A 26295-nucleotide genomic window follows, 5' to 3' on the forward strand; every position below is an offset into this window, starting at 1 on the left:
ATTTTAAAATGTATTAATATTTTTTTTATACTGATTTACCACATTTTTGCAGGCAGGTGTTCAGAGGGGACGCCCCCTTTTTGCAACACTCTGCAACACAGCTCCATGGCGCTTACTGGAGATACCTATTGGACTAGTTGCCCTCTAGGGGACCTCTGGATTGAAGAAGAATGAATTCCTCAACTTAAAACACGCCACAGGGAAGTGTAATGAAGCCACGCCCCTTTTTACACCTCTCTGCAACGCAGCCCCCGGGGCGTGTTTGCAGAGGGGGAACTAATTCCCCTTGCATAATGGGGGTCCCTGTGGGCCAACTAGCCCACCTGGAACCTGCAGTATGCCCCAGGGGGCTGCATTGCAGAGAGGTGTAATGAGGCCACACCCTTTTTTACACTTCTCTGCAACGCAACCCCTGGCGCGTTTGCAGAGGAGGAACTAATTCCCCTTGCATACTGGGGTCCCTGTGGGCCAACTAGCCCACCTAGAACCTCCAGTATAAGCCAGTGGGCTGCACTGCAGAGAGGTGTAATGAGGCCACACCCTTTTTTACACCTCTCTGCAGTGCAGCCCCCGGGCGTGTTTGCAGAGGGGGAACTAATTCTCCTTGCATACTGGGGGTCCCTGGGGGGCACCTAGCCCACCAGGAGCCTCCAGTATGCGCCAGGGGGCTGATTTGCTTTGCCCCGGAGGTCGGCGGTCCCCGGGGCAGTGTGGGGGAGATTGGGCACCCCCCACACTTCTTTATCACTATGCCCCTGCAATTTGGTCCCCCTGGGAGGTAATTTTTAAATACACATACCGGGTTTGTGGGACCCCCTGAGCAGGCATAGGGGGTCAGGGTGCTTCAACCCTGCCCCCTTTTATTTCTACACGTTTGTTTTTCTGCTTTCTTGTGCCTCGGTCTACCTAGCACAAGATGGATGCCAACACTTCCTGGTTAGAAGTGTTGACAGCCAATGAGCATGCTGCTTTCTCGGGAAGGCATGCTGATTGGCTGCCACTGTCTGTCAACACTCCAAATCAGGAAGTGTTGGCAGCCATCTTGTGCCCCGGTAGAACCAAGGCGCAAGAAAGCAGTGAAACAAAGGTGGAAAACACGCAAAGGGGGCAGGGTAGCAGCACCCTGACCCCCTAGGCCTGCTCAGGGGGGTCCCACAATGACCCCCAAGGCCCCACATTTTTTTTTTTAATTGCAGGGTACGCGCACCATATGCGTACCTCCGCTTAGGTACGCGTACGGTGTGCGCACACGCAACTTAAAAAAAATATATTTTTCTTAGGGGTCTTTGTGGGACCCCCTGAGCAGGCCTAGGGTGTCAGGGTGCTTCTACCCTGCCCCCTTTTTGAGTTCTACACGTGTTTCTGCTTTCCTTTGCCTTAGTCTACCGAGGCACAAGATGGCTGCCAACAATTTCCGTTTTGGAATGTTGACAGACATTGGCAGCCAATCAGAATGCAGCTCGCGCACGCGAAGGTCCGCGCACGTACTCGTACCGTGCGCGCACGGTACGCGGACGGTGCATGCTTATAGATATATACATTTTTTTCCTTTTGATTTTCTCAGGAACTACTGGAGGGATTTACACCATTTAAGCAAAAGGGCGTTCTGCGAACCAAACTCTACCTCTCTGCCAAATTTGGTGTAATTACGTTCAGCCGTTCGGGCTGTAGCCGTGTCTAATCGTCCTATGGAAATTAACATGGGGAAAACACGTTTTGGGACCCCCCTTTTTTCCCAGCCCCCACTTGACGAATCCCTCCAAAACTTTCAGGGAAGGAGCGGGGCGGAGCGGGCCATCTTCTTTGAGAAATCTGCGAAGATTCATCAACCGGCGCCAAAGTTATTCCCAATAGAATGTTGCGGATTTCCTATGGAAACTAGGTCCTAACTATATATACCTACTGGTGACCGCCAGTAGGTAATTATGCATATATACAAATATCCATATATATATATATCCATATATATATATATATATATATATATATATATATATATATATATATATATATATATATATATATATATTCACTGAAAAACCATAGGTTATAGACCATATATAGTTAGGAATTCGCATTTACAAAACCTTATTTTACTCACACAAGACCATTGAAATTCCATATATAGTTAGTTGCACTAACTATATATCGCGCACCCGCAATCCACTGCTGATGATGTCACATATTACATCATTCATGACATGGTCAGTGACATCACTGATGACATCACTGATGACATCTCAAATGACATCACTGATGACATCTCAAATGACATCACTGATGACATCACTGATGACATCTCATTTGACATTACTGATCACATCACTGATGATATCATTCATGTGATAATACGATGAACCTCTTCAGACTCTAATATAACCTTAGATACAATCAGTGTAAACAGACACTCACAGACTGTCACTCATCCATGGAGTTACTCACACACCTAGCCAGTCATGCAAAGAATCAATCACACCTCCATTTCCTCAACTATACAGTTATACAAACTTTACTTATTCAAACATATACTAACACATATTTACTCTCTTATACAATCCCTGATACAAGTTCACAATGATCCATACAGCCACTCACACATTCACTGGCTCTTATGCACAGTTATTTATATATGTCAACTCTCACATGTACTGTGTTTTACATATGTACTTACTTTGACATGTAGCACTGAGATATCCATTCACTCACCAATACACTCATGCACACAGTCAACCGCCCATACAGCTGTTTCCACATGCACTTTTGAAACCATACATCTAGTGAATCAACTGCTCACACATCTATGCACAGAGTCATACACCTCCCAGCCACCCACACACACACTCAGTCTCCCATACAAATACTTGGGCAACCAATCAATAACCCATATAGTTACTCATATAGCTACTTATCAACACATGCAACAGTTTACAGAACAACAGACATAATGATGCACAAATTAAGACAGTTTAGTCACTAACCCATGCACTCAGTGAGACACATTTAATCACTCACTCATACAGTCAGTCATGCACATACTAAATCCTTCATCCAGACACTTATACATCCACTCATTCTTCAATATGTAAGACATATTTTAACTTTACAGAAACATACAGTCACTGGATGTTGTCATCAGTGATGTCATCAGTGATGTAATTTGAGATGTCATCAGTGATGTCATCAGTGATGTCACTGACTATGTCATGAATGATGTAATATGTGACATCATCAGCAGTGGATTGCGGGTGCGCGATATATAGTTAGTGCAACTAACTATATATGGAATTTCAATGGTTTTGTGTGAGTAAAATAAGGTTTTGTAAATGCGAATTCCTAACTATATATGGTCTATAACCTATGGTTTTTTCAGTGAATTTTCAAGGTTTTGTAAATGCTAATTCCTAACTATATATGGTCTATAACCTATGGTTTTTTCAGTGAATTTTCAAGGTTTTGTAAATGCTAATTCCTAACTATATATGGTCTATAACCTATGGTTTATTCAGTGAATATATATATATACATACATATATAAACATATATCATCTGTATATCTAAATAAATACAAACATAAATGCATGCATACATATACTTATATGCATACAGATGCATGTTATTTACATGAAAGTTGAAAAAACACTAATAAAAGCAAAGCTAAAAAGCCACCTCATTACAAACAGAATGGCTTTAACTTAAACGAGGGCGAGATCTATTGCATTTTCAATGCTTGTTTACTTTGGTTCCATCAAGAAGGCATTCAGATGTGTCACACATTTGCCATAAATTCTGAATGTTAGCACTCTAGTTGCACATTAGATCACTGTAGTAAAGCTACTGCTCACCAGGGACGTCTGCTGCTGGTATTCAAAGTGCATGTTTCAGTCTGCATGTCAGAATTTTTTTAATGAAATAGAAGAGGATTTGAGAAGTCACTCAAAATGATCCCTAATTTTTCTTTCTGAAGCACTAATCATACTTTCTATGGCAAAATTAACCCCCTCATGTTGTTCCTTTTTAAATTGAGTGTTTTCAGACTTACCACTTCATTCCAATCAAGATGGCTTCTGGTGTGCCATACTTTTGTCATAAGTAAGACTGTTAGTGCTCTAGTTGTTCTTTAGAACACTCTGGGACATTCTGTCATTGGGCTATACTTGGGGTACATCTGGGTGATATTTGGGCTACATTTAGGCTCTTTTGTCTCTGGTGGCCATCTTGGGAGACTGTATGTCAGAATTTTTTAATGAAATTGAAGAGGGTTTGAGAAGTCACTCAAAATGTGCCCTAATTTTTCTTTCTGCAGCACTAATCATAATTCATATGGCAAAATATACCCCCTCATTTTGTTCCTTTTTAAATTAAATGTTTTAAGAGTTACCACTTTATTCCAATCAAGATGGCTTCAGGTGTGCCATACCTTTGTAATAAGTAGGACTGTTAGCGCTCTAGTTGTTCTTTAGAACACTCTGGGACATTCTGTCATTGGGCTATACTTGGGCTACATCTGGGTGATATTTGGGCTACATTTGGGCTCTTTTGTCTCTGGTGGCCATTTTGGGAGACTGCATGTCAGAATTTTTTAATGAAATAGAAGAGGATTTGAAAAGTCACTCAAAATGTGCCCTAATTTTTCTTTCTGCAGCACTAATAATACCTTCTATTGCATAATATACCCCCTCATTTGTTCCTTTTTAAATTAAATGTTTTAAGAGTTACCACTTTATTCCCATCACGATGGCTCCAGGTGTGCTATACCTTTGTAATAAGTAGGACTGTTAGCGCTCTAGTTGTTCTTTAGAACACTCTGGGACATTCTGTCATTGGGCTCTACTTGGGCTACATCTGGGTGATATTTGGGCTACATTTGGGCTCTTTTGTCTCTGGTGGCCATTTTGGGAGACTGCATGTCAGAATGTTTTAATGAAATAGAAAAGGATTTGAGAAGTCACTCAAAATGTGCCCTAATTTTTCATTCTGCAGCACTAATCATACTTTCTATGGCAACATATACCCCCTCATGTTGTTTCTTTTTAAATTAAATGTTTTAAGAGTTACCACTTTATTCCAATCAAGATGGCTTCAGGTGTGCCATACCTTTGTAATAAGTAGGACTGTTAGCGCTCTAGTTGTTCTTTAGAACACTCTGGGACATTCTGTCATTGGGCTATACTTGGGCTACATCTGGGTGATATTTGGGCTACATTTGGGCTCTTTTGTCTCTGGTGGCCATTTTGGGAGACTGCATGTCAGAATGTTTTAATGAAATAGAAAAGGATTTGAGAAGTCACTCAAAATGTGCCCTAATTTTTCATTCTGCAGTACTAATCATACTTTCTATGGCAACATATACCCCCTCATGTTGTTTCTTTTTAAATTAAATGTTTTAAGAGTTACCACTTTATTCCAATCAAGATGGCTTCAGGTGTGCCATACCTTTGTAATAAGTAGGACTGTTAGCGCTCTAGTTGTTCTTTAGAACACTCTAGGAGGCTGCAGTAGAACACAAAGGAATCAACTGACAGTCTCTGTCCTTGTTGGATGTACATGTTTTACTGAGAATGTCAGACTTCATTTTCACATGACTGAGAAAGATAATGTGAATTTACAGAAAATATGCTTTCAGTTTAGCTTATAGGTCCCCTTCCAAACCACTGTGGGAAAATCATGAGATATTAGTTTTCTTTCAAACAATATTCATGATATCACAGCAGAAGGTTTTTTCACATGGTAAAATCACCTTAGAACCCACCACAATTCCTAAAACGAGTATGGTACCATCAACAAATGATTTATAATGTAACTAAAGTCCTAAAACCCTCTATTAACTACAATGCTTTTTAATGAGGTGCTATCATGTATATTGGTCCCAAGATGGCTGCCAACACTTCTTGGATGAAGTGCTGACAGCCAATCAGATCAGATGTGTGGTTAGGCTCCGCCCAGATATATATCTTTTTTTGAACCTAAATTACTCAAAATCCACTGGAGCACATATATTGAGAGACCTAGCAAAGGCACATCGGGCTAACAGTCCCTACAATTTTGCCAAGTTTCGTGCAAATCCATTCAGCCGTTCGAGCTAAAAGTGAGGCCAACCGCCCTATGGAAATTAACATGGGAAAAACGCGTTTTGGGACCCCCCTTTTTTCTCGGCCCCCCCTTGATGAAACCCCCCCAAATTGTCAGGGGCTGCTCAGAAACAAAATGTTCCATTTTCCTGAAAGTTTCAGCCAATTCCGTCCACAAACGCCAAAGTTATTAGACATAGAATTTTCAAAAATCCCATAGAGAAAAAATCCTAACTATATATACCTACTGGCGACCGCCAGTAGGTAATATATATATATATATATATATATATATATATATATATATATATATATATATATATATATATATATATACAACTAAAAAAACTGAAGTTAAACCTTAGTAGGAGAAAACGTTATTTATTCTACACAAACCAAACTTAAACTTCCCAAGCATGTCAAATTATAAGGTTATAGTTATACCTTACGTTTATAATTTATGCACCACCTCAAAATTACTCTAACTTTATTTATCCTTTCTATCCAAACAAATGTAAACTACACAAACATTAGGAATTCTAAAGTTATAGTTATATCTTACATTCATTTTTTTATGCACCACCTTCAAATTATTGTACGTGGAGCACCTCAATACACAGTATGGTCAACCCGGTAGCCACACAACATTAAATATAGCCGGCGCCTTCTCCATGCACTGTTTATGCCCTTTCATATTAAATCACTTATACCATCTGAAATTATAGCATTCATAACAACACTTATAACATTGCAAATCACATCATTTGTCAGAACACAGTGCATAAGAGTGTTGAGTTTCTTTTTACTATTGGCTTAGTGTGGGGAGAGGCCATGACTTTCATAAGGCAAAACCTTGAGTTGTTCATCACTCCCCGTTAAATAGTATATTACACTCTGTGCATCAAAATTTATGGTCCATGCACATATTTATTTATGTGTAATTGTATCTGTTTTAAAACAATGATATTCAACTAAAACCAACATGCAGGGGAGAAAAGTTGTTCACATAGATTTTGTAAATATTAGTAGAGTGATTTCCAAGAGTAAAACAATTAACCTGCAATTTGTGAGGTAGTAAAAGGCATTTGTGCCGTGAATGTTGCTCTATTATGGTAATAAACTGGCATTTTACCTTTGCAGTGCAGGAATAAATGTTTGTCTGTGGGTTCATTAGTATGGTTACAAAACATATGTGTTATTGGCCCACCATTATTTACACCGCCAAATAAAACATGCTATTTGGAGTAAGTGGACTTATAAATGCAGATTCAGACTTTATTGACTTCTGTGGAAAGGTCAAACCCCATGTGTTCACTGTAGCAGATCCACATCTTCTGGGTCTTCTTGACCTGAATCATCATCAGGATCTTCAGTGCTTAACTCTATGGGCCAGTGCTAAGAGAATGCACTATGAATCTGCTTGAATTGCAATGTGTATTACTAATGCATATCAAAGAATAGCAGAGTGTAAACCCTACATGGAGATGCACAGTTAGCAATCTGTTCTTATCGCGATTGTAAAGGATGGGCTATCATGATAAAAATATGACAGAATTATGTTGACTTACTGTTAAAGTTCCTTGTCCAGTACCCTTGGCCTCAACCGTGAAATCATGGTTCAGTTTGGTCTGTAAAGAAATTAATCGTTACTTTTTCCCACATATTCATTGCCCATCAGATCATAGTCACTATTGTTTTACCCTATAACACATAGCTTTATAACTGTTGCCCCGTATCTAAGCATTGCTTCTTTACTTCAGTGAGCTGGTAAGTACCATACACATGTTAGTGCCATGAATAGATTGTGAATTAACCAAGACTATTTTAATTCCTTTTGGATAATTGATGGGAAGATAGGTGATAGTAAGCATTGAACACAGACCACCAGCAGCGACTCGTGGAGGGAGTGCCGTGGGACTGTGGGGTGGTAAACTAACTGAATAAAACGAATTTCCTTGCGCACGCTGAAATGTCAAATGCGTTTCAGCGCCCGCATTGATATTCATTTTATTTATTTATTTATTTATTTACATTACTCCGGTTGGCCGTGAGCCGGAGTTTACTGCCCCCCACCCAGCCCCTCCCCCGCCCCACCGCCCTGCGGTACTCCCTCCACAAGTCGCTGCTGCAGACCACAGTGGCATCTGGTGCCTTACACGTTGCTCTAAGATAATAGTTTTGATTTATTTTCTTGAATTAGAATAGCATTGTGGTCACGCAACCTTTACTTGACCGTTTACTTACAACCACTGAGGAAAGTATGCTGCTAAATTAGAATTATGTTCTGATCCCACTCCAAAGGTGAGTGTATTTGGTTTTGAAATGACTGTGATAACATCCAATGTTTATGTGATTTTCTTGCTGCTGTGCTTCTATGTCAACTTTAGCAATTCCAAATATTCAGGGTGTAGGAAGCTGCCTTTTTATGTTGTGTAATAAAATGAAGTAAACTATGTAGAAAGTCCAGACAACCCTTATTGGCTTGCAGGTATAAAAGTAATAATCCCAAATGCTCTTTTTTGTGGAAGTGTGGTCGAGCAGTTTGGGTTCATCAGAGGGTTGTGTTAAGCATTTGTTGAACACACAGAGTCAATAAACGAGACGCATATTCAAGAAGAAACTCGAGACCAATTAAAAAAAATAACATTGGTTTTTATATACATTTAGACACCAAAAACTTAAGTTTCAGGTAAGTACTTTAGACGTTACCAAATTCTTTTGCAGAAACAGTAGTAAATGACAGCTGACAGATTTGAGGCATGACCCTGAAATGCGCTAATGTTATCCTGTGGGAGAAACATTCATGTATAGGGTCACTTGCAATTGACTTACAGGACTGATCTTCTGCACTTAGGGTAAGTAGGGACCAAGGTCCTTAGCACCACCAGCACTTTTGGTCTACCTCCTCTGGTGTGTCCGGGTGCATTCTTGGTGGCATTGGTTTATGGTCTTAACACTAAACAAGCCTTGGCTGCTGCAAGAAGTTGGTACCCTGTTTGTTGGTGTAGGGTGGTTCCTGGGGTCCCAGTGTCTCCAAACTTGGGGAGGAAGCAGAACGCCCCCCTAGAACACAGTGGCTTCCTCCTGTGTGACTGCTGCCTCAATGGGCCCTGTGATCAGCAGGTCGGTTAACCGGACATTGCAATCGGTGCCTGCAGACTGCAGGGAAGGGGCTCCTCCACTTCAAGGGAGAACTTTCCCAGTTGTTGAGGTTGCTGGACAGTATCCAAGGGGTTGGGGAGGGTGCCCATCTCTTTGTGGAGTCAGCCTCAATGACTGGCAAAGTACAAGAAAACTGGTAGGGTTTTACATCAATCTTTGGTGCATGACTTCTGTTCTCGTTCTGTGGGCCCTACTTCATCTTCATCAGGACGGGACGCGCTGAATACTTTCTTTTGGCCTTACCTGCTGACAGGCTGTTGTTTTCCTCGTGTGGGACTCTGCCGAAGCCTGGGGTGTCGGCGCTGTGAGCGGGGGTGTTTTCTTCCTGCACACCACCCTGGTGGGACTCGCTGTCCCAGGGTGCACCGCCCTCCACCTGTCTGACACAGCTAATGTAAGGGGAGGCGTCATCATCGCGCTTTAAAGCGTCACCTTGTCCCACGCATTTCTGGACACGCTGAATACTTTCTTTTGCCCTTACCTGCTGACAGGCTGCTGTTTTTCTCGTGTGGGACTCTGCCAGAGCCTGGGGTGTCAGTGCTATGAGCGGGGGTGTTTTCTTCCTGCTCACCACCCTGGTGGGACTCGCTGTCTCATGGTGCACCGCACTCCACCTGTCTGACACAGCTGCTGCAAGGGGAGGCGTCATCACGGTGATTTAGAGCGATGCCTTGCCCCACACAGCGCGGGACGGGCTGAATACTTTCTTTTGCCCTTACCTGCTGACAGGCTACTGTTTTCCTAGTGTGGGACTCTGCCCGAGCCTTGGGTGTCGGCGCTGTGAGCGGGGTGTTTTCTTCCTGCACACCGCACTGGTAGGACACGCTGTCCCAGGGTGCACCGCCCTCCACTTGTCTGACACAGCTGCTGCAAGGGGAGGTGTCATAATAGTGCTTTAAAGTGCTGCCTTGCCTCACGCAGCGCGGGGCGCGCGCAGATGGCGCCCAGGCCAAGACGGGCCCGTCTTAGCCCGTCAGAGACAGTTAGAGGCAGGGCTGGGCAACCCCCCTAAGACTGTGTCCCCGGGACCGTAAACCTACATTGTTTTGTCGGTTAATGCTGTTTTTAATATATACCCTGTACTTGGAAACTGCCACCTATGAATAAGCTCCAAAATAGTAAAGGTCGGACCGCTGTAGGGACCATAGATGCTTTCTTACAGAGGGCAGAATCTGTCCCTATGCACAAACTACAGCTTACAGAACGAAGGTTGTCTCTAGAGCCCCCACCTCCTCAGAGCAGACTTTCTTTAATCCCCGCACTTTTGGAATCCAGTGCAGTGGCCAACAATGAGATATCCCCTTCACTGACTAGCACTTAAGCACAAGTTGCGACAGACCAATCTCCTCATTATCTTCTGAACCTAGTCCCGCCAGGTCTAAAGTTGCTACTAGAGGGCAAAAGGCCAAACGTAAACGCAGGCCAGAATACACTGCAGAGCCCCCCCCCCCAAAAAAAGGCAAAAGCAAAAATACCCAAAAGCAGAGCAAGCCCGCTCTGAGAATTATGGGGAAGAAAGGGAAAATCACAAATGGCATGTGCGAAGTCACTGAGGCACCAGTAAGTTCCGCCAAACAGGATGAGAAAGATAAGCCTGCAGATACTATGCAATATGGGAACTTCTGGGGTAGATTTGAGATAATGATGTCAACCCTTCTGGAACCCATCATTCTAAAAATAACCAATGTAGAAGTCAGGCTAGCTAAAGTGGAGGAGCTGGTTCGCAGTAAACATCCAGCTGTACAGGCAGTTAGCACTAACCCAAGTGTTTGCTCTTTGTCTAGCAGAATGGAAGGCCCTGGAGCTGGACCATCTTCCAACTCCACTGCTACTGGACAAACGCAACATAAGGTAGATCAAGCAGGGCTGATCAAATTAGTTGTGGGCAAATGTAAATCAGACATAGAGACATGCCTGAGTGAAAAAGTTGCTCCTGCTAATATACTAGCACCCTTCTTGGCAATACTGATGAAAGAGGAGGCCAAACTGAACAAAGATATTCTTTCAAATATCTTAAAATTTGAAGGTGTAATGAGGATCCCATGGCTAAGATATGTTTACAACTTTTTTAAAGATCTTGGCCACGTAGAGTATTTTACTAATCCTACCACCATCCGGGCAATAACACGGAAGGAATTAAGAAAAGAGGGTATTTCGCTGTTGGACACCCTCAGAATGTCATCTGAGATTTTAAAGCCCACAGTCCTGCACAATCAGTTGGTTTTAACTACTTTTAACATCCAACCCTATTTAACCTTTGTTTCTGGTGCCTACGATAGGTTCCTATTAACTCGATTTAGGGTGGGGGTCTTTCATAGACTAGTCACTTTTCCTATTATGAATGACTGGTCACGAGCCCTCCATCTGTGCCCCTGTGATAATATTTCCCCTCAATCTACGATCCATGTTACTCTTTTTGTAAATTCTATTCCTCTGTAAGTAGTCTGCTTCTGATACCTAAATTAAAACAGTATGGGCTTCGTCAATGTCATCCTGCCTTTTTGGCACTACAATCCTTACACAATGAGAACAGTGTTTTAAGGATCACAGTTTTCCTGAAAAAAAGTCTTGAGCTTTAGGAAATGTGTGCCTATCTCATTGCTTCTTTTAATGAAATTAGGGCTTTTGTAAGTTTAAAATGATTTATTTAATTGGATTTTATGTAACATCTGTAATGAATTTTAACATATGAACAGTTTATGTATTTTTAACTGTTTGCTTTTATGATTGTTAATAATCAATCAAATAAAGCCTTTTCTGACTCTGCCTTCCTCGGTTGCCAGTAGTCTAACTCTTGACTTGATCTATTTTCCTGGTGTCAGGGGGTCACTTAAATACTTAATTTGTTGGTGTTAAGAGGAGAGAAGTGTAGTAGCCAGTGGGTTACTTGTAATGTTATGTTATGTTATGTTATGTTAATAGGAATTTATAGAGCGCAAGGTCACCCAGAGGTTTCATGGCGCTAATCAGGCAGGTGTCACGGTGGAGACAGGTTACACAAGTGCTTGCTCATACAGCCAGGTCTTAAGCAACCTTCTGAACCCCAGTAAGTTATCGCTCATCCAGATTGCTAATGGCAAAGAGTTCCAGAATTTTGGGGCAAGGTAAGAGAACCTGCACCTGCCCTGGCGTTTGAGCTTGAAGGTGGGGATGGTCAAGAGCTGAAGATGGGTGGAACTTAAGTTGCGGAGAGGAGCGTGCTTTGCAATCAGGCAGCTAATAAATTTGGGGCTCCTGCCATGCAGGGCTTTGAAGATTATGCACCCTGGCTTGAAGGCAGCACGATGGGCAATAGGAAGCAAATTAAGTTTGTCCAACAGAGGTCTAGCAGATAGCCATCTGGGTTGCTTGTGAATTAACCTGGTGGCCTGATTTTGTACCATTTGAAGGCGTTTGAGTAGGCATGATGGGAGGCTGAGGTAGATGGGGTTGGAAAAATCAAGGCGAGAGAGTACCAAAACGATAACAACCTGTATCAGGGCAGAGTGAGTGAGCAGGTGGGCAATTTTCCTGATCCTGCGTAACTGAAATAAGCAGGACGAGACCACTGCCCCCACTTGGCCTCTGAGTGATAGGTCTGCATTAATGATGACCCCAAGACTTTTCACAGATGAGGAAGGAACGGGGGGGGCAGTTCTGCTGGCCAGTACTTTGGGCCCCAGGAAAGTTCACTCTTCCCCGGCAAGATTAGTTCAGTCTTGCCTGGGTTAAGTTTCAGATGGTTTAGGTCCATCCAGCTCTGGATGTGAAGCACAGTGGTTTGAAATTGATGGATGGAGTCAGAGGAACTGACCAGCGTAAAGACGAGCTGGAGGTCGTCCGCTTTTAAAGGTGGTTACCTTCATGTCTTTTAAGGAATGGATCAGGGGCCGGAGGTAAAGATTAAACAGGAGTGGGGAGAGGGACGAGCCCTGTGGAACTCCGCATCAAGTTGCGATCTTAGGCGCAGTGAAAGAAGCAAGACGGACTGCTTGGTTTATGCCTTCTAGGAAGGATTTAATCCAGTTGTAGGTGGAGCCCTGTATGCCGGCCCGTTCGACATGGTCCAGCAGAATTTTGTGGTCAACCGTGTCGAAAGCGGCCAACAAATCCAGTAGCACCAGATCCTGGGAGCCACTCCTATCAGCATTGGCTCTCATGGTGTCCAGCATAGCCAGAATTACAGCCTCAGTAGAGTGGGCAGGCCGAAAGCCTTCCTGGTGCGACTCTAAGTATTCTGTCTGTTCAATGAAGTTGGATAGGCTCTTGGTGACATGAGCCTCTAAGATCTTGGCCAAAAAAGGAAAGAGAGAGATAGGCCGATAATTAGAGGTGTTCACAGGGTCCGCACCCTGGTTTCGTAAGTAGGGGGACCACTATTGCGTTCTTAAAGGCACTAAGGACCCACCCCTGCATGAGAGACTCTTTGAGAAAGGGTAACACGCTGTGTGGTAAGACAGAAAGGGCGTCCCTCATAATATTTGATAATAGAGATCTTGTCCAAGAAGAAATCGTTTAGGGAATCGCATAGGTCTTGAGTGGGTGTCTGTTTAGGAAGAATCCTCTCGAAGTTACATAGGTCGTTAACTATTAAGAATATTTCCTTTGACTTATTCTGGGTGCCTAATATTCTGTGGGAGAAGTAGGCTTCTTTAGCTCCCAAAATGGCAATTTTATATTCTTTGCGGGCTAATGAGAACTGGTGTTTGTCTTCAGGGGAATAGCGTGATCTCCATTACCTGTCTGTTTGGCGGAGCTCAAGTTTCTGTTTTTTTAGCTCAGTGGAGAACCATTTTTGGGACTCAGAGTGGCGAGCACGGGTAAATGTAGTGAGTGGGGCATGGGTGTTGCAGGCCGACAGTAGCCATGTGGAAATGTCCGCTTCCATAGAGTTAACATCAGGATTAAAGGTGGGTACTGAGCTTGCCAGATTTTCAGCGAAAGCTTGTTTGTCAAGGGCCCTCCATTTTCTTGTTACTTCGCCCTCAGTTGTGGGGATCTTAGTCTTAGGAAGCATTGTAACATTGAATTGTATTAGATGGTGATCTGATCATATACATGGGGAAATGGTCAGTTCTGTCAATGTGAGATTGGTGGACCAAATTTGGTCCAGTGCGTGGCCTTTTATGTGAGTGGCAGAAGAAATATGTTGCACAAAATTCAAATTTGACAGTAAGTCAAATAATTCTGCAGCATGAGGCCCGCCAAAGGCATCATTGAGACAGTAGTTCAAGTTATAAGATATTGGTGAAGTTCATAGCAAGGTTGGGCAGCTGTTCGCATAGAGAGATGGAAAAACTAGACATGGACTCGGGGGGCCGATAAAGCAAGACAAAAATAAGAGCTCCGAGCTGAAGTCGATTTTAATGACTAAGTTCTCTACCGCCGGCAGGACCAGAGGAGATACAGAAGTAAACTTGTGGTGTTTGTGTACGATAGCGGCAACTCCACCACAAGGTCTTCCTGAGGGTCGGTTGGCCTGCATTATATAGTAGTCCTGAGGTAGGGCGGCCAGTAAATCAGGAATAGAGTCCTGAGTCAACCAGGTTTCAGTGAGCAAGAGTTCACCTCCTATATGACCAATTCCCATAGGGAGTGGAAATAACACTGTCCCAGAGTTCCTAGTTTCACAAAAAAACATTATGGTGAAACCCTTCTTTGACTGTCCACTGCAGGGGTGTGATCAGCCTGTAAGTGTGACACACTCCTGACTAGCTAATTTTACTGCCTGTCCTGATGCCAAATGGGCTCTAGGGCAGGGGGTGGCATCTCACAGGTCGGGGAAAGCTGAGGTCACATATTTGATATGCTAAATCACTAGCCATCCTGCCAGAGGAGGTGTGAACACTTTACTCCAGACCAGGAATTCGTACTGTCCTCTGAGAGTGTGGGCTCTTACTCCAAGGAATCAGAAACTCGTCTGTGGTGGCAGTCTGGTCGATACCAGTCAGCTAGCACACTGGAGAGCTGGTAGGTTTTCAGGGAAATATCAAAGGTGCCCTCTGGGTTCATGTCATAATAAATCCAACACTGGCATTGGTGGGGATGTATTAAAATTAGGTATTTAATACCAAACACCATTATTTTCAGTGTGAAGGCATTATGTAGGTGTGGAACTCGTACTGTCCAATGCCCAGTACACATACTGAAGATGGCTTCCATGTCAACTTGCAATATCTAGTAATAGAATCAGACTTCGCAGGGGCATATCTGCTTATGTTGATATGGCCTTGCATGCAATATAATGCGCCCTGCCTTAGTGCCCTTAAGGCCTTCTATAGGGGTGACTTACATATAGTACATGCAGTGCAAGAGAATTGCACACAGGCACTGTGCAATGTTGTGTTTTCAGAAGGGCTTGCACCCTTTCATGCATTCTGAAGTGGCAGTCTGTATGTAATTTTTGTATCGGTTCCTTAGGTTGGCATAAGACAAGTTGCAGCAAAAGTGACCCTATTAGTACCCCTGCCCTAAGTAGCAGGGGTACCATTTACTATGGACTTACAAGGGTGCTAAAGTACTTGCCAATTGGGTTACAGTTAGACATTTCATTTTTAATGGAAGGAACTCTGGCACTGGAGCCAGGTTAGCAGGCTTCAGTGCATTGTCAGTGTACACAAAACAGCATATAGCAGTTTAAAGGAGAGAAAAACGTGGGGGACATCAGCAAAGAAGTCCAGCTTCCTACACAAATCCCTCCCCATCCAACACCGTGAAAGCGTTCTTGGTTTGTCAGGAGATTAAAAAATAAGGACGCTGACTGTCAAGGTCACTGCCTCTAGGAAGCTGACCCATCTCAACAGTGATAAACCTCATTTTAGAGTGATCCTTTCCTAAATCTGGACCCTTTTCTTCCTCCCCTTTTATCTTGGGTAGTGAGGTGCCCACAGCTTCTATCCCTAACTTTGCTAGGGCAATACGTAGTTTACCCAAGGAGCTTATCCAACACTTGAGCAACCCCACCATGACCAGCAGGATCAGGGGCCTAACTTACCTTTGGTCATGGAATCTTTCTCCCATGTCAAGTACAGTGCTGCTTTGAAGGCTAGCACTCAGAAGAGGCTACTGACAGCTGTCATTATCCAAAACCACACCCTATGCTCACCATTGACGGTGCTTTACGGGCAATTGTGGGTTCTTGGAATCTCTCTTGCTGTTAATAGTGGGGGGCTATCACAGCCTGTGGCAGACACCCTTCTTCCACTCTCCCTTCTGTCAGAACAGGGACAACACCCTTGTTCAGTACAGTTGCCTGACTGTTCTAGACTTCTTTAGGAACAGGAGAAACCTTACCAGTGCCAGCTCTGGACTTCCCCACAACTGGGTCAGATGGTCCTTGGCTCCCTCCTATGTTATATTATGGGTTAAGTTGTTACCTATAGAGCACGTGAATGCCAGTTGTCGTCTTGGCACTAAATGTCAGCACAGGATACTAGAACAAAATAATAATGAGACCAAATTGTCAGTGGAAGGGAAAAGCCACATTTTGAGTTGTTTCCTAAAATATGAAAAGGTTTGACTGAAATCTGAGATGGTCAGGTAATGAATACCACAATTTGCATGTGTTTTAAGAGAAGCTTCCTTCTTCCCCCTCCAAAGTACAGTGTGGAAAAAGAGGAGGTGTTTCCTTTGCCCTTACAAAGAAGCCCACCAGCAACTACCCAGGGTCGCATTTAAAGTGGGTAAACTACGAGTAACATCTTGTGCTTACTCCCTTCAGGCTGATGCCAAAGCCATAACAACAAGGGAACACATGCTCTCAAAACCACACATCTTCGTGCCTTGGAGGGAAGGGTTATATTTATCAAGTTTTGCATGAAAGGGCCCCCGTGTGCTAAGCACTCAACCACTGTCAATTACTAATCACTTGCACATATTGCCCGTAATAATGCCCCTTTTTAAAAAAAAAGACTCTTGTGTATCCATACATTTTGCCACTTATTTGTTTCCCTTGGGCGATGCATTAAAAAGGGGCCCATATAGCCGAGAGGAGAAAACACCTTCAGTTGTTCTCATGTGAGGCACATTATCATGGAGCCCGTACCACCAAAAAATGAGAGCCCAACTCCAAAAACTTTGTATACACCCCATCCATTGCTCAACAACAGACGGCGTTATGTGTGTATACAAAGTTCTGGAGCACGTGTTCTCTTGTAGTTATGGGTTTGGCATCGTCCCCCTTTTTGACGAGGAAGCAGGTATTCCCTAAACTTGAGGTTAAAGGATAATCCCCAACAGACAAAGATTAGGAAGTGGTTTTAGTATATCAGAATTCTTGACTACTTTTGATAAGTATCACAATAGTGTGCACAGTGCATGCGCGTCATCCTTGCATGTGTTTTTGTCATATACCATGTGTGTTAAGTCTGCAGAGGCATGCCATGCAGTGTCACTTGTATGCACACATCACAATTTCCAAGTGTCTTCATCTATGGAAAGTTTTTTTTTAAAACAATGTTTTTTTGTTCTCCTCTGTAGGTTAATAGCTTTGCCAAGAACTCCTTTCAGCTCAATGTTCAACAGAAGGTAGGGCCCGTCCTGGTGGCACTGTCCTACCATGGTGAGGAGAGGTTGCCGATGATGAAGCATGACACAATTACGTGTGTGAGGCTTACTCTTCCATAAGAAAGATCTTCCCTTCTCTTTGCACTTGGATAGGAATTCTGTAACATCCTAACTGGACTCACATCTGTCTGCTGTGGAATACTGTGATTTGTATTCCACCTAAAGCTACCACACATGTGTGTGATAGCTATATGGATGTGGAGGACGTGCAGTAGTTCAACCTCCCCCTCTCCCTTGTTTACTAAGACATGCAGATATCTCCTCACATGTAATATAATTAGGGCTCCCGGTCTTATGGTATTTATATTTTTCTAATTTCTGTCTGTATATATATCCATATTTATTTTTTTCTAACTTTACCTTATTTTAAGGTTTCTGAAGAAATTAAGCTTAAATATGTATATTTCTGCATTTATTTAACCCCTTAATGTGCACTTGTGCCTGAACACCTGACAGGTTTCAATGATATATACACACTCAGATAGTAAAAAATGCACTTGTAAGAATATATGTAAATTTTAGTATCAAGGTTGTGCCTATCTACTGCTGTTTAAGGCTCTTTACTAGAATCACTATATTTGTTTAACCCCTCACCATTCAATCTGCACAGCTATTGTCCTAGCTGTCATGACTGACAGCATTTAGAATCACTCAAAAACAACCCAATTTCCATTTTATCCACATTTAAAAATAAATACAGACAGGAAAATAAATGTTTTTTTGTCTGTATTTATCTGTAAATATCAGTAAAAACGGAAAACAGAGAGCCTTAAATATAATGCACCCTGTGTAGTTATCTGGGTTTTTGTTGCAATAGTCCCCCTGACCTTTTGCCTGGTATTTGGTGCAAGTTTGACTGAAGTGCACTGGGTTCCTGCTAACCAGGCTCCTAATGCCGGTTTTCCATCCCCAAAACATGAAAACTGGTCACTTGACCCCTCAGTGACGCACCAAGCCAGTTCGCCATTGCCGTGAGGGAAACGGCTTCATCTACTGTCCCTTGCCCTGCTTGCCAGACCCCCGCTGTTGCCACCATCGTGAGGGGAGCCGGCCGTCACAAGGACTACTGCTCCCAGGGTGCCCTGCTGGTCGCTGGTTGTGCGCGTCAGCAGAAGGCGCCGAAGGCCCACAAAGGCAGCGTTCCTCTCCTGCAGCTCGGGACTCACCAAGCCAGCTCGCCATTGCCGTGAGGGAAACGGCTTCATCTACTGACCCTTGCCCTGCTTGCTGGACCCCCGCTGTTGCCACCATCGAGAGGGGAGCCGGCCATCACAAGGACTACTGCTCCCAGGGTGCCCTCCTGATCGTTGGTTGTGCGCATCAGCAGAGGGCGCCGAAGGCCTACAAAGGCAGCGTTCCCCTCCCGCAGCGCGGGACGCACGCTGGCGAAGCCCGGGCCAAGGGCGCGCCCGTCCCACTCCCGTCAGAGGCGGAGGATGCCGGGCTGGGCCACCCCCCTAACTTTTGGAACAGACTAGGAGTGGACTCCTATTAAAGAGGTATTTGATTTGTATAGTCAGGCCAGGGGGTGTTAATGGTGCTTTAGCTGTTTTAGGTAATAATATTCTGGACTATAAGAAGTAGTCTTTTACAGTGGCACAAGATCCTGAAACCTGTATTTTACCTAGTATGGCAAGATGACGAGCAAAACCCTTGCTGGAGAAAACATGTACCACTTTAGATACCTATTTGGTAAAAGCAGTTAGCGTCTTGTCCGAAGAAATGGATCGCACCGAAAGACGTCTATCCAGGAGGTCGAGTATTATATTTGGAGACCAGGCTAGTTTTAGTGAAGAACCTCTTTTAATCAGCAAGGATAGACTGACTATCGCAGCGCCAGACACCACCCCTTCTGATATAGTAGGCATTTTAGACAACGCAAACAACATTGATGCAGAGCACTCAGGCATCTCAGCCACACGTAAATTATCCAACTTGGCACCATCTCCTGCCTCTCCAATTAGGACAAAAGGATACAAAAAGAAAATTATAGGTCAGGGAAACACAAAGGCGAAAAAGGACAAAAAATGCACTTCACAGGGGGATCTAGCAAATACAAGTAGCAAATTAGGTCCCGTCAACGCCATTGGTACATTAAATATAGAAGCTATCCTTGGGAAAATAACTGAGTTGATCAGGCCACTAGAGAGAAGGTTGATAACCTAGCCAGGGAAGTGCATAGGTTAAGTGGACATCTTGATAAATGTAGCCTGAGGGACCAATTAGGTAGCCTAAGGGCAGCTTTAAACACAGTTACGAATAGCGATTTGATCAACTTGGACACCAATAGTAGCAGTTCCCCATTGGTGTCCAAGACGACCAACGAACACCTAGGAAAGACACTTGCTGACTATTCAGGCCCTAGAACAAAATCCAAGGAAACAACTTTGCCAACTAGGTTATCGCCAGTCATTGTACCAAATAATGACCTGAATCGAAGGGAAAAATCTACAATAGGGACCAGAAAACTGCCAGTTGAAGAAACCCCCATAATAGAGCCCACGGACCACATGCCACCAAGTGTAAATAAGATTCCGGCATTTATCAACTTGCCGCCTGAATGCGGGGCCTATGTAGTGGTACGTACATGTGATAGGAAATGTTAGCATTTCTGAGGATTTCTGTCAGAGGTTCAACGTACAAGTTAAAAAGTGAGGGTGATAGTGTCGATCCTTGGGGGACTCCGATTGAATTTGTACATGCTGTGGAGAGTTTCTGGTTGACCCAAAATCTTTGTGATCTGTTATGCAGGAAGGATTCAAACCAGTTCAACGCCGTTCCTGACATTCCCATCCTGTTGTGAAGCCTTTCAAGCAGTTTTTCATGGTTGACAGTGTCGAATGCCGATGACAGGTCAAGTAGGACTAGTAGACATGTCCTATTGCGGTCAAGGGCCTTTACTGCGTCGTCGACAATATGTAGGATTGCTGTTTCCGTGCTGTGACCAGTTCTGATCCCGATTGACAGTCGTCCAGCAGCCTAAAATTAGTGATGTGCTGGCTCAGTTGGTTTTGTACGCATTTCTCTATTAGTTTGGCCATTAGTGGAATATTGGTATCAGGGCGGAAGTTGTTAGGATCAGCTGCGTCTGCTGTTGGCTGCTTGATGATTGGGATCACTTGCCCCGTTTTTAAGCAGTCTGGAAGGATTCCTTGTGTTAGGGAGGCGTTTATTATTTTTGTCCATATTGGGATGATGATGTGATTTATTTTATGTAGACATTTAGCGGGGAGTGGATCATTATAGTGGTTATTTGGTTTGATATCCGCTAGTATTTTGGCGATGCTGGTCTGGTCGTATAGCTCGAAGGTATCCCACTGTGCATTGTTTTTCGCTCCATTGTGGTTGACTGTCGGTGTGGCGACGAAGAAGTAAAAGACAATCCCATGAACCAACAGGCTTATGCTGTGCAAATGTTCTCTCTTTTTCAAATCATGTTTTATGATTTACATCATGCCAAAAAGAAAATTCTGCTACACATGACGACAGTCCACACAATCTATGAGAAGTGCAGAAGTAGGGAGATAATCACTTCAATGAATAGGATTGATGTATCTACAAGTTAGAATGACATAGTGAGGGAGCTTGTTAGTAGCTCATGCTCGAAAATCATGTGAATCCAATAGCACACCACTTCCAAGTCACTTTACCAGGAAAGGATTTACAATTGCTGCTCTTGCTCATTTACTTTATCTAGAACATACAGCACACTTGATGCTGCCATGATGCTTTTTCAGGAGTGTACCAATGAAGCAGCTGATGGAAAACTAGCTGTCAGGCCGTAGGCATAAACAAATTAAGCTGTAAATGTATAACCTAACTGCCTTGCTAACATGTGTAAAATCACTTCAAGCCAGCAACATGTCCCAGTCTACCAGAAAGTTTCAAAGTGACTGAGGACATGGATCGTCTTCCACCTTATGCAGCTGTCCGCAATTCTGATTTATCATATCGCTTATTCGGTGCGGACTGAAGGATGAAGAAAAGTGAATTGCTTCTCTGTTCTCCCAGCATACTGTCCCACTGAAGAAGGGTGGGTTTTTACCAGTAATACCATCTCTAGTCCCAAACTATACAACAGTATACACAGCTCTAAGAAATGTTCGAAATGTGCATGCTCAACTTGAAGACCAGCCTGTCTTGCAAATCTTCTGTGATGAAGGTGTTTTCCGTATTGTAGCTGACATTTTCATGAGCAATCCAGTAGAATTTGATGATCTTCATCCAATGATGGCCATTTTCCACATGACAAAAGTTGTGTTGCGGTGTGCAGGAAGTTATCTCAGTGGATGTGGCATAGACAATACCCTTATTGAGGATGAAATCTTTGGAAACAAAACTGTCCAGTCGGTATTGAGCAAAACTCATTTTTATTCAATACAAGGTATTCTTATCATATCTAAGGCTATAGAAACATTGTGTTGGAATGCTTCCTGGAACAAGAATGACAAATTAGGTTTTGCATATCTTATCTCAGAAGGGAACAAAGCACAGGGTGCACTTCATCCAAAATATAATGCAATGCCACACAAACTTCAGTACACTGCAAACCAATTTTGTAGAGTTCATCAAAGAATGTGAAGAAAAATCAGAACTTTGCAAGTACTGGGGAAATGTTTTTCACATGATAGCTGTAGAGAAACTTGGTACATGCTGATCAGGAAGGTTATTTGGAGCTGCACGTGAAGACTATGGATTCTCTGCTTACTGTTTTTTGCTAATTCCATTGCATAAACTATCTGAGATATGGGTCATGGTATTTGGAAAGAGGAAAGAAGCTAGAGGTGAAGAACCATACCTCTAAAAGAAAATCATCCAAAGGCATTTTGTGGTAAAAAACCTAGAGGGAAGGTTCAATGTTGTGGCTCTGGATATGAAACCGGAACAGACGATCGAGAGATCACAGAAAAGCTCCAAGGGAATTGTTGATCAGAAACTTAAAAGTGAATATGTTGCTCAATGGCTGCTTGTTTATCATGAAGTCATTTCTATTTAGTATGTTTTCAGAGAATGACAAATTCTAAATAATAGATCATCGTGAAACTTTTCCTCACCACAAGCTTGTGGGAAAGAAAGGGGAACGTTTTAATAAACATGTTAACAGCCTTCTATATTTCATATAGCGCAAGGAAACCCCTTTCAAATCACTGAGCCTGTGAAACGGATCACTGATATAATATCGACAGACAAAATTTCGACCTACCAAAATATTGATATAAAAATATAGAATGCCAGAATATGGACTGCCTATCTACAAACAGGTAAGTACAAAAATATCGACTTCAAAATATCGATTGTAAAAAATATAGACTGTCAAAATATCGAACTTTTTAAATGTCTTAAAATTAATTTAAAAGTAATATAATTATAAATATAATTAATTTAAACATACTTAAAATAATTAAATTAATGTAAAATTATTAAATAATTAATGTAACTTTAAAATACAATTTTTTCTTCTGTCTTCTTTCTACGGGAGAAGTTTGTGTGCATAAACCATTGCATCAGACAGAGACGCACTTACAGAGCACCCCCGCTTCATTTTGGGCACGGACAACGCTGGCTTTTGAACTGCTGCAGTTCGTCGTTTTCCAACCGAGTTGGATGGTCTGTGGCCCGCCGCGGATTCCGGGACGAAAGGTTGGCAGTTGTAGGGGTTTGCTACCTCACGCTGGGCAGTGTGCACCGACACATTTAGCCTCTGCCGCATTGATTCCTGGACTTTGGGGCTGGAGTGGTACAGGGGACTGGAGGAAGCGCGTTGTTGTGGACTGCAAAGCAAGAACACTACATTTTTTTGTTGGGCACAAACTGATTCCTGCACCCCCGCATTTCCACTGGGTGTGACATTTCAGTTGTTTTCCCCCTTGCAACACCGTCGAGAATCCAACAAGGAGGATTCTGGGACATGTAGTTTTCCAGCATGCACGGGACTCTACACAGGTGTGCATTCAATCAGCAGGGGGAGGAGCGGGCCTGTATCAACATGGTAAAAGGAGGCAGGACTATTTGTCAGCTTGTTCCCTCATTTCCTGGATGCTTTGGGCGCTGAAGAAGGCTACACGATGCCGAAATGCATTCGCCAATGCTACACCAATAAAGCTTCCATCTGATTCCCCTGGGTCTCTGTCTTCTTTTAACTGGAGAAGATCATGTGCATAAACCGTTGCGTCAGCCAGAGACGCACTTACAGAGCACCCCTGCTTCATTTTGGGCACGGACAACGTTGGCTTTTGAACTGCTGCAGTTCGTCGTTTTCCAACGGAGTTGGATGGTCTGTGGCCCGCCGCGGATTACGGGAAGAAAGGTTGGCAGTTGTAGGGGTTTGCTACCTCATGCTGGGCAGTGTGCACCGTCACATTTAGCCCCTGTCACATTTATTCCGGGACTTTGGGGCTGGAGTGGTACAGGGGACTGGAGGAAGCGCGTTGTTGTGGACTGCAAAGCAAGAACACTACATTTTTTTGTTGGGCACAAACTGATTCCTGCACCCCCGCATTTCCACTGGGTGTGACATTTCAGTTGTTTTCCCCCTTGCAACACCGTCGATAATCCACCAAGGAGGATTCTGGGACATGTAGTTTTCCAGCATGCACAGGACTCTACACAGGTGTGCATTCAATCAGCAGGGGGAGGAGCGGGCCTGTATCAACATGGTAAAAGGAGGCAGGACTATTTGTCAGCTTGTTCCCTCATTTCCTGGATGCTATCGGGGGCTGAAGAAGGCTACACGATGCCGAAATGCATTCGCCAATGCTACACCAATAAAGCTTCCATCTGATTCCCCTGGGTCTCTGTCTTCTTTCTACGGGAGAAGTTTGTGTGTATATATATATATATATATATATATATATATATATATATATATATATATATATATATATATATATATGTATTACCTACTGGCGATAGCCAGTAGGTATATATAGTTAGGATTTTTTCTCTATGGAACTTTTGAAAATTCTATGTCTAATAACTTTGGCGTTTGTGGACGGAATCGGCTGAAATTTTCAGGAAAATGGCACATTTTGTTTCTGAGCAGCCCCTGAAAATTTGGGGGGGGTCGTCAAGGGGGGGCCGAGAAAAAAGGGGGGTCCCAAAACGCGTTTTTCCCATGTTAATTTCCATAGGGCGGTTGGCCTCACTTTTAGCCCGAACGGCTGAATGGATTTCCACCAAACTTGGCAAAATTGTAGGGACTGTTAGCCCGATGTGCCTTTGCTGGGTCTCAATATATGTGCTCCAGTGGTTTTTGAGAAAATAACGTTTAAAACAAGATATATATCTGTAACAGCGCTCCGGGCAGCGCTCCGGTTCGCGTACTTTTCGCGTACTTTTCGCGTACTTTTCGCGTAACGGAACTTTGCGATCCGAAGCTGATTGGCTCTCCGGTGTCTGTCAACATTCTAAACAGTCCAGAGCGGCCGCCATCTTGTCTCTCGGTAGGATCGAGAGACAAGAGGAGGCCAAAACAAAGGTGGAAATGAAGGAAAGGGGGCAAGGTAGACCCCTTCTGACCCCCTAGGATTGATGAGGGGGATATTATAGAGCCACGCGGGGCCCCAAAAAAAAAAAAAAAAATCAGATTTTTTCGCCGTAGAGGCGCGCCCCGGTACGCGAACCGGGCAGCTAACCGGGAAGCTAACCGGCAGTGTAACGGGAGTCTGAGGAGTAGCTGATTGGCTGTCAACATTGTAAACATTCCGGAGCGGCCGCCATCTTGTCTCTCGGTAGGATCGAGAGACAAGAGGAGGCCAAAACAAAGGGGGAAATGAAGGAAAGAGGGCAAGGTAGACCCCTTCTGACCGCCTAGGATTGATGAGGGGGATATTATAAAGCCACGCGGGGCCAAAAAAAAAAAAAAAAAAAAATCTGATTTTTTCGCCGTAGAGACGCGTCTTGGTACGCGAACCGGGCAGCTAACCGGGCAGCTAACCGGGAAGCTAACCGGCAGTGTAACGGGAGTCTGAGGAGAAGCTGATTGGCTGTTATCATTGTAAACAGTCTGGAGCGGCCGCCATCTTGTCTCTCTGTGGGATCAAGAGACAAGAGGTGGGAAAAAAAAAGGTGTAAATGAATGAAAGGGGTAAGGCAGACCCCTCCTGAACCCCTAGGATTGATGAGGGGGCTATTAAAGTTCCCTGCGGGGCAAAAGAAAAAAAAATTGCGATTTTTCGTGGTAAAGGTGCTTCCTGGTACGTTAACTGGGCAGCTAACCGGCAGCGTAACGGGAGTCCGACATATTGTGTTTTTTGAACGTTTGTGATATGTGCACGTGTGGATTTTGTCTAATTAAGGTTAAAAAAATATATATATATCTTTAAGCGTGTTCTGGCGCGCTTACGTTTTGGGTTTGGTTTGCGCTGCAGAGACGATACGTCACTGTTATGCGATGCATCATGAGGCGTCTCACGGGCTACGTGATACGTCACTTAATAAAGAATATATTTTACAGCTATAGATATTAGCTTTTAAAAAACCAATGAAATTCACAGAAAAAACCATAGGTTATAGACCATAT

At 43.5% G+C, this 26295-nt stretch overlaps 1 protein-coding gene across 3 annotated transcripts in view; it reads right to left on the bottom strand.

Moving 5' to 3' along the window:
- Positions 1-26295, bottom strand: part of LOC147748463 (A.superbus venom factor 1-like) — a 1277467-nt gene that overhangs the window by 282591 nt on the left and 968581 nt on the right. For all 3 annotated transcript variants that reach the window (XM_086962056.1, XM_086962049.1, XM_086962065.1), the window contains one exon: positions 7637-7696. In XM_086962056.1, coding sequence (XP_086818182.1) covers positions 7637-7696 — 60 coding nt within the window. The remainder of the gene's footprint in view (positions 1-7636; positions 7697-26295) is intronic.

This window comes from Lissotriton vulgaris, chromosome 1_1 (genome assembly GCF_964263255.1).
Source record: "Lissotriton vulgaris chromosome 1_1, aLisVul1.2, whole genome shotgun sequence".
In the NCBI taxonomy this organism is placed as follows: Eukaryota; Metazoa; Chordata; class Amphibia; order Caudata; family Salamandridae; genus Lissotriton; species Lissotriton vulgaris.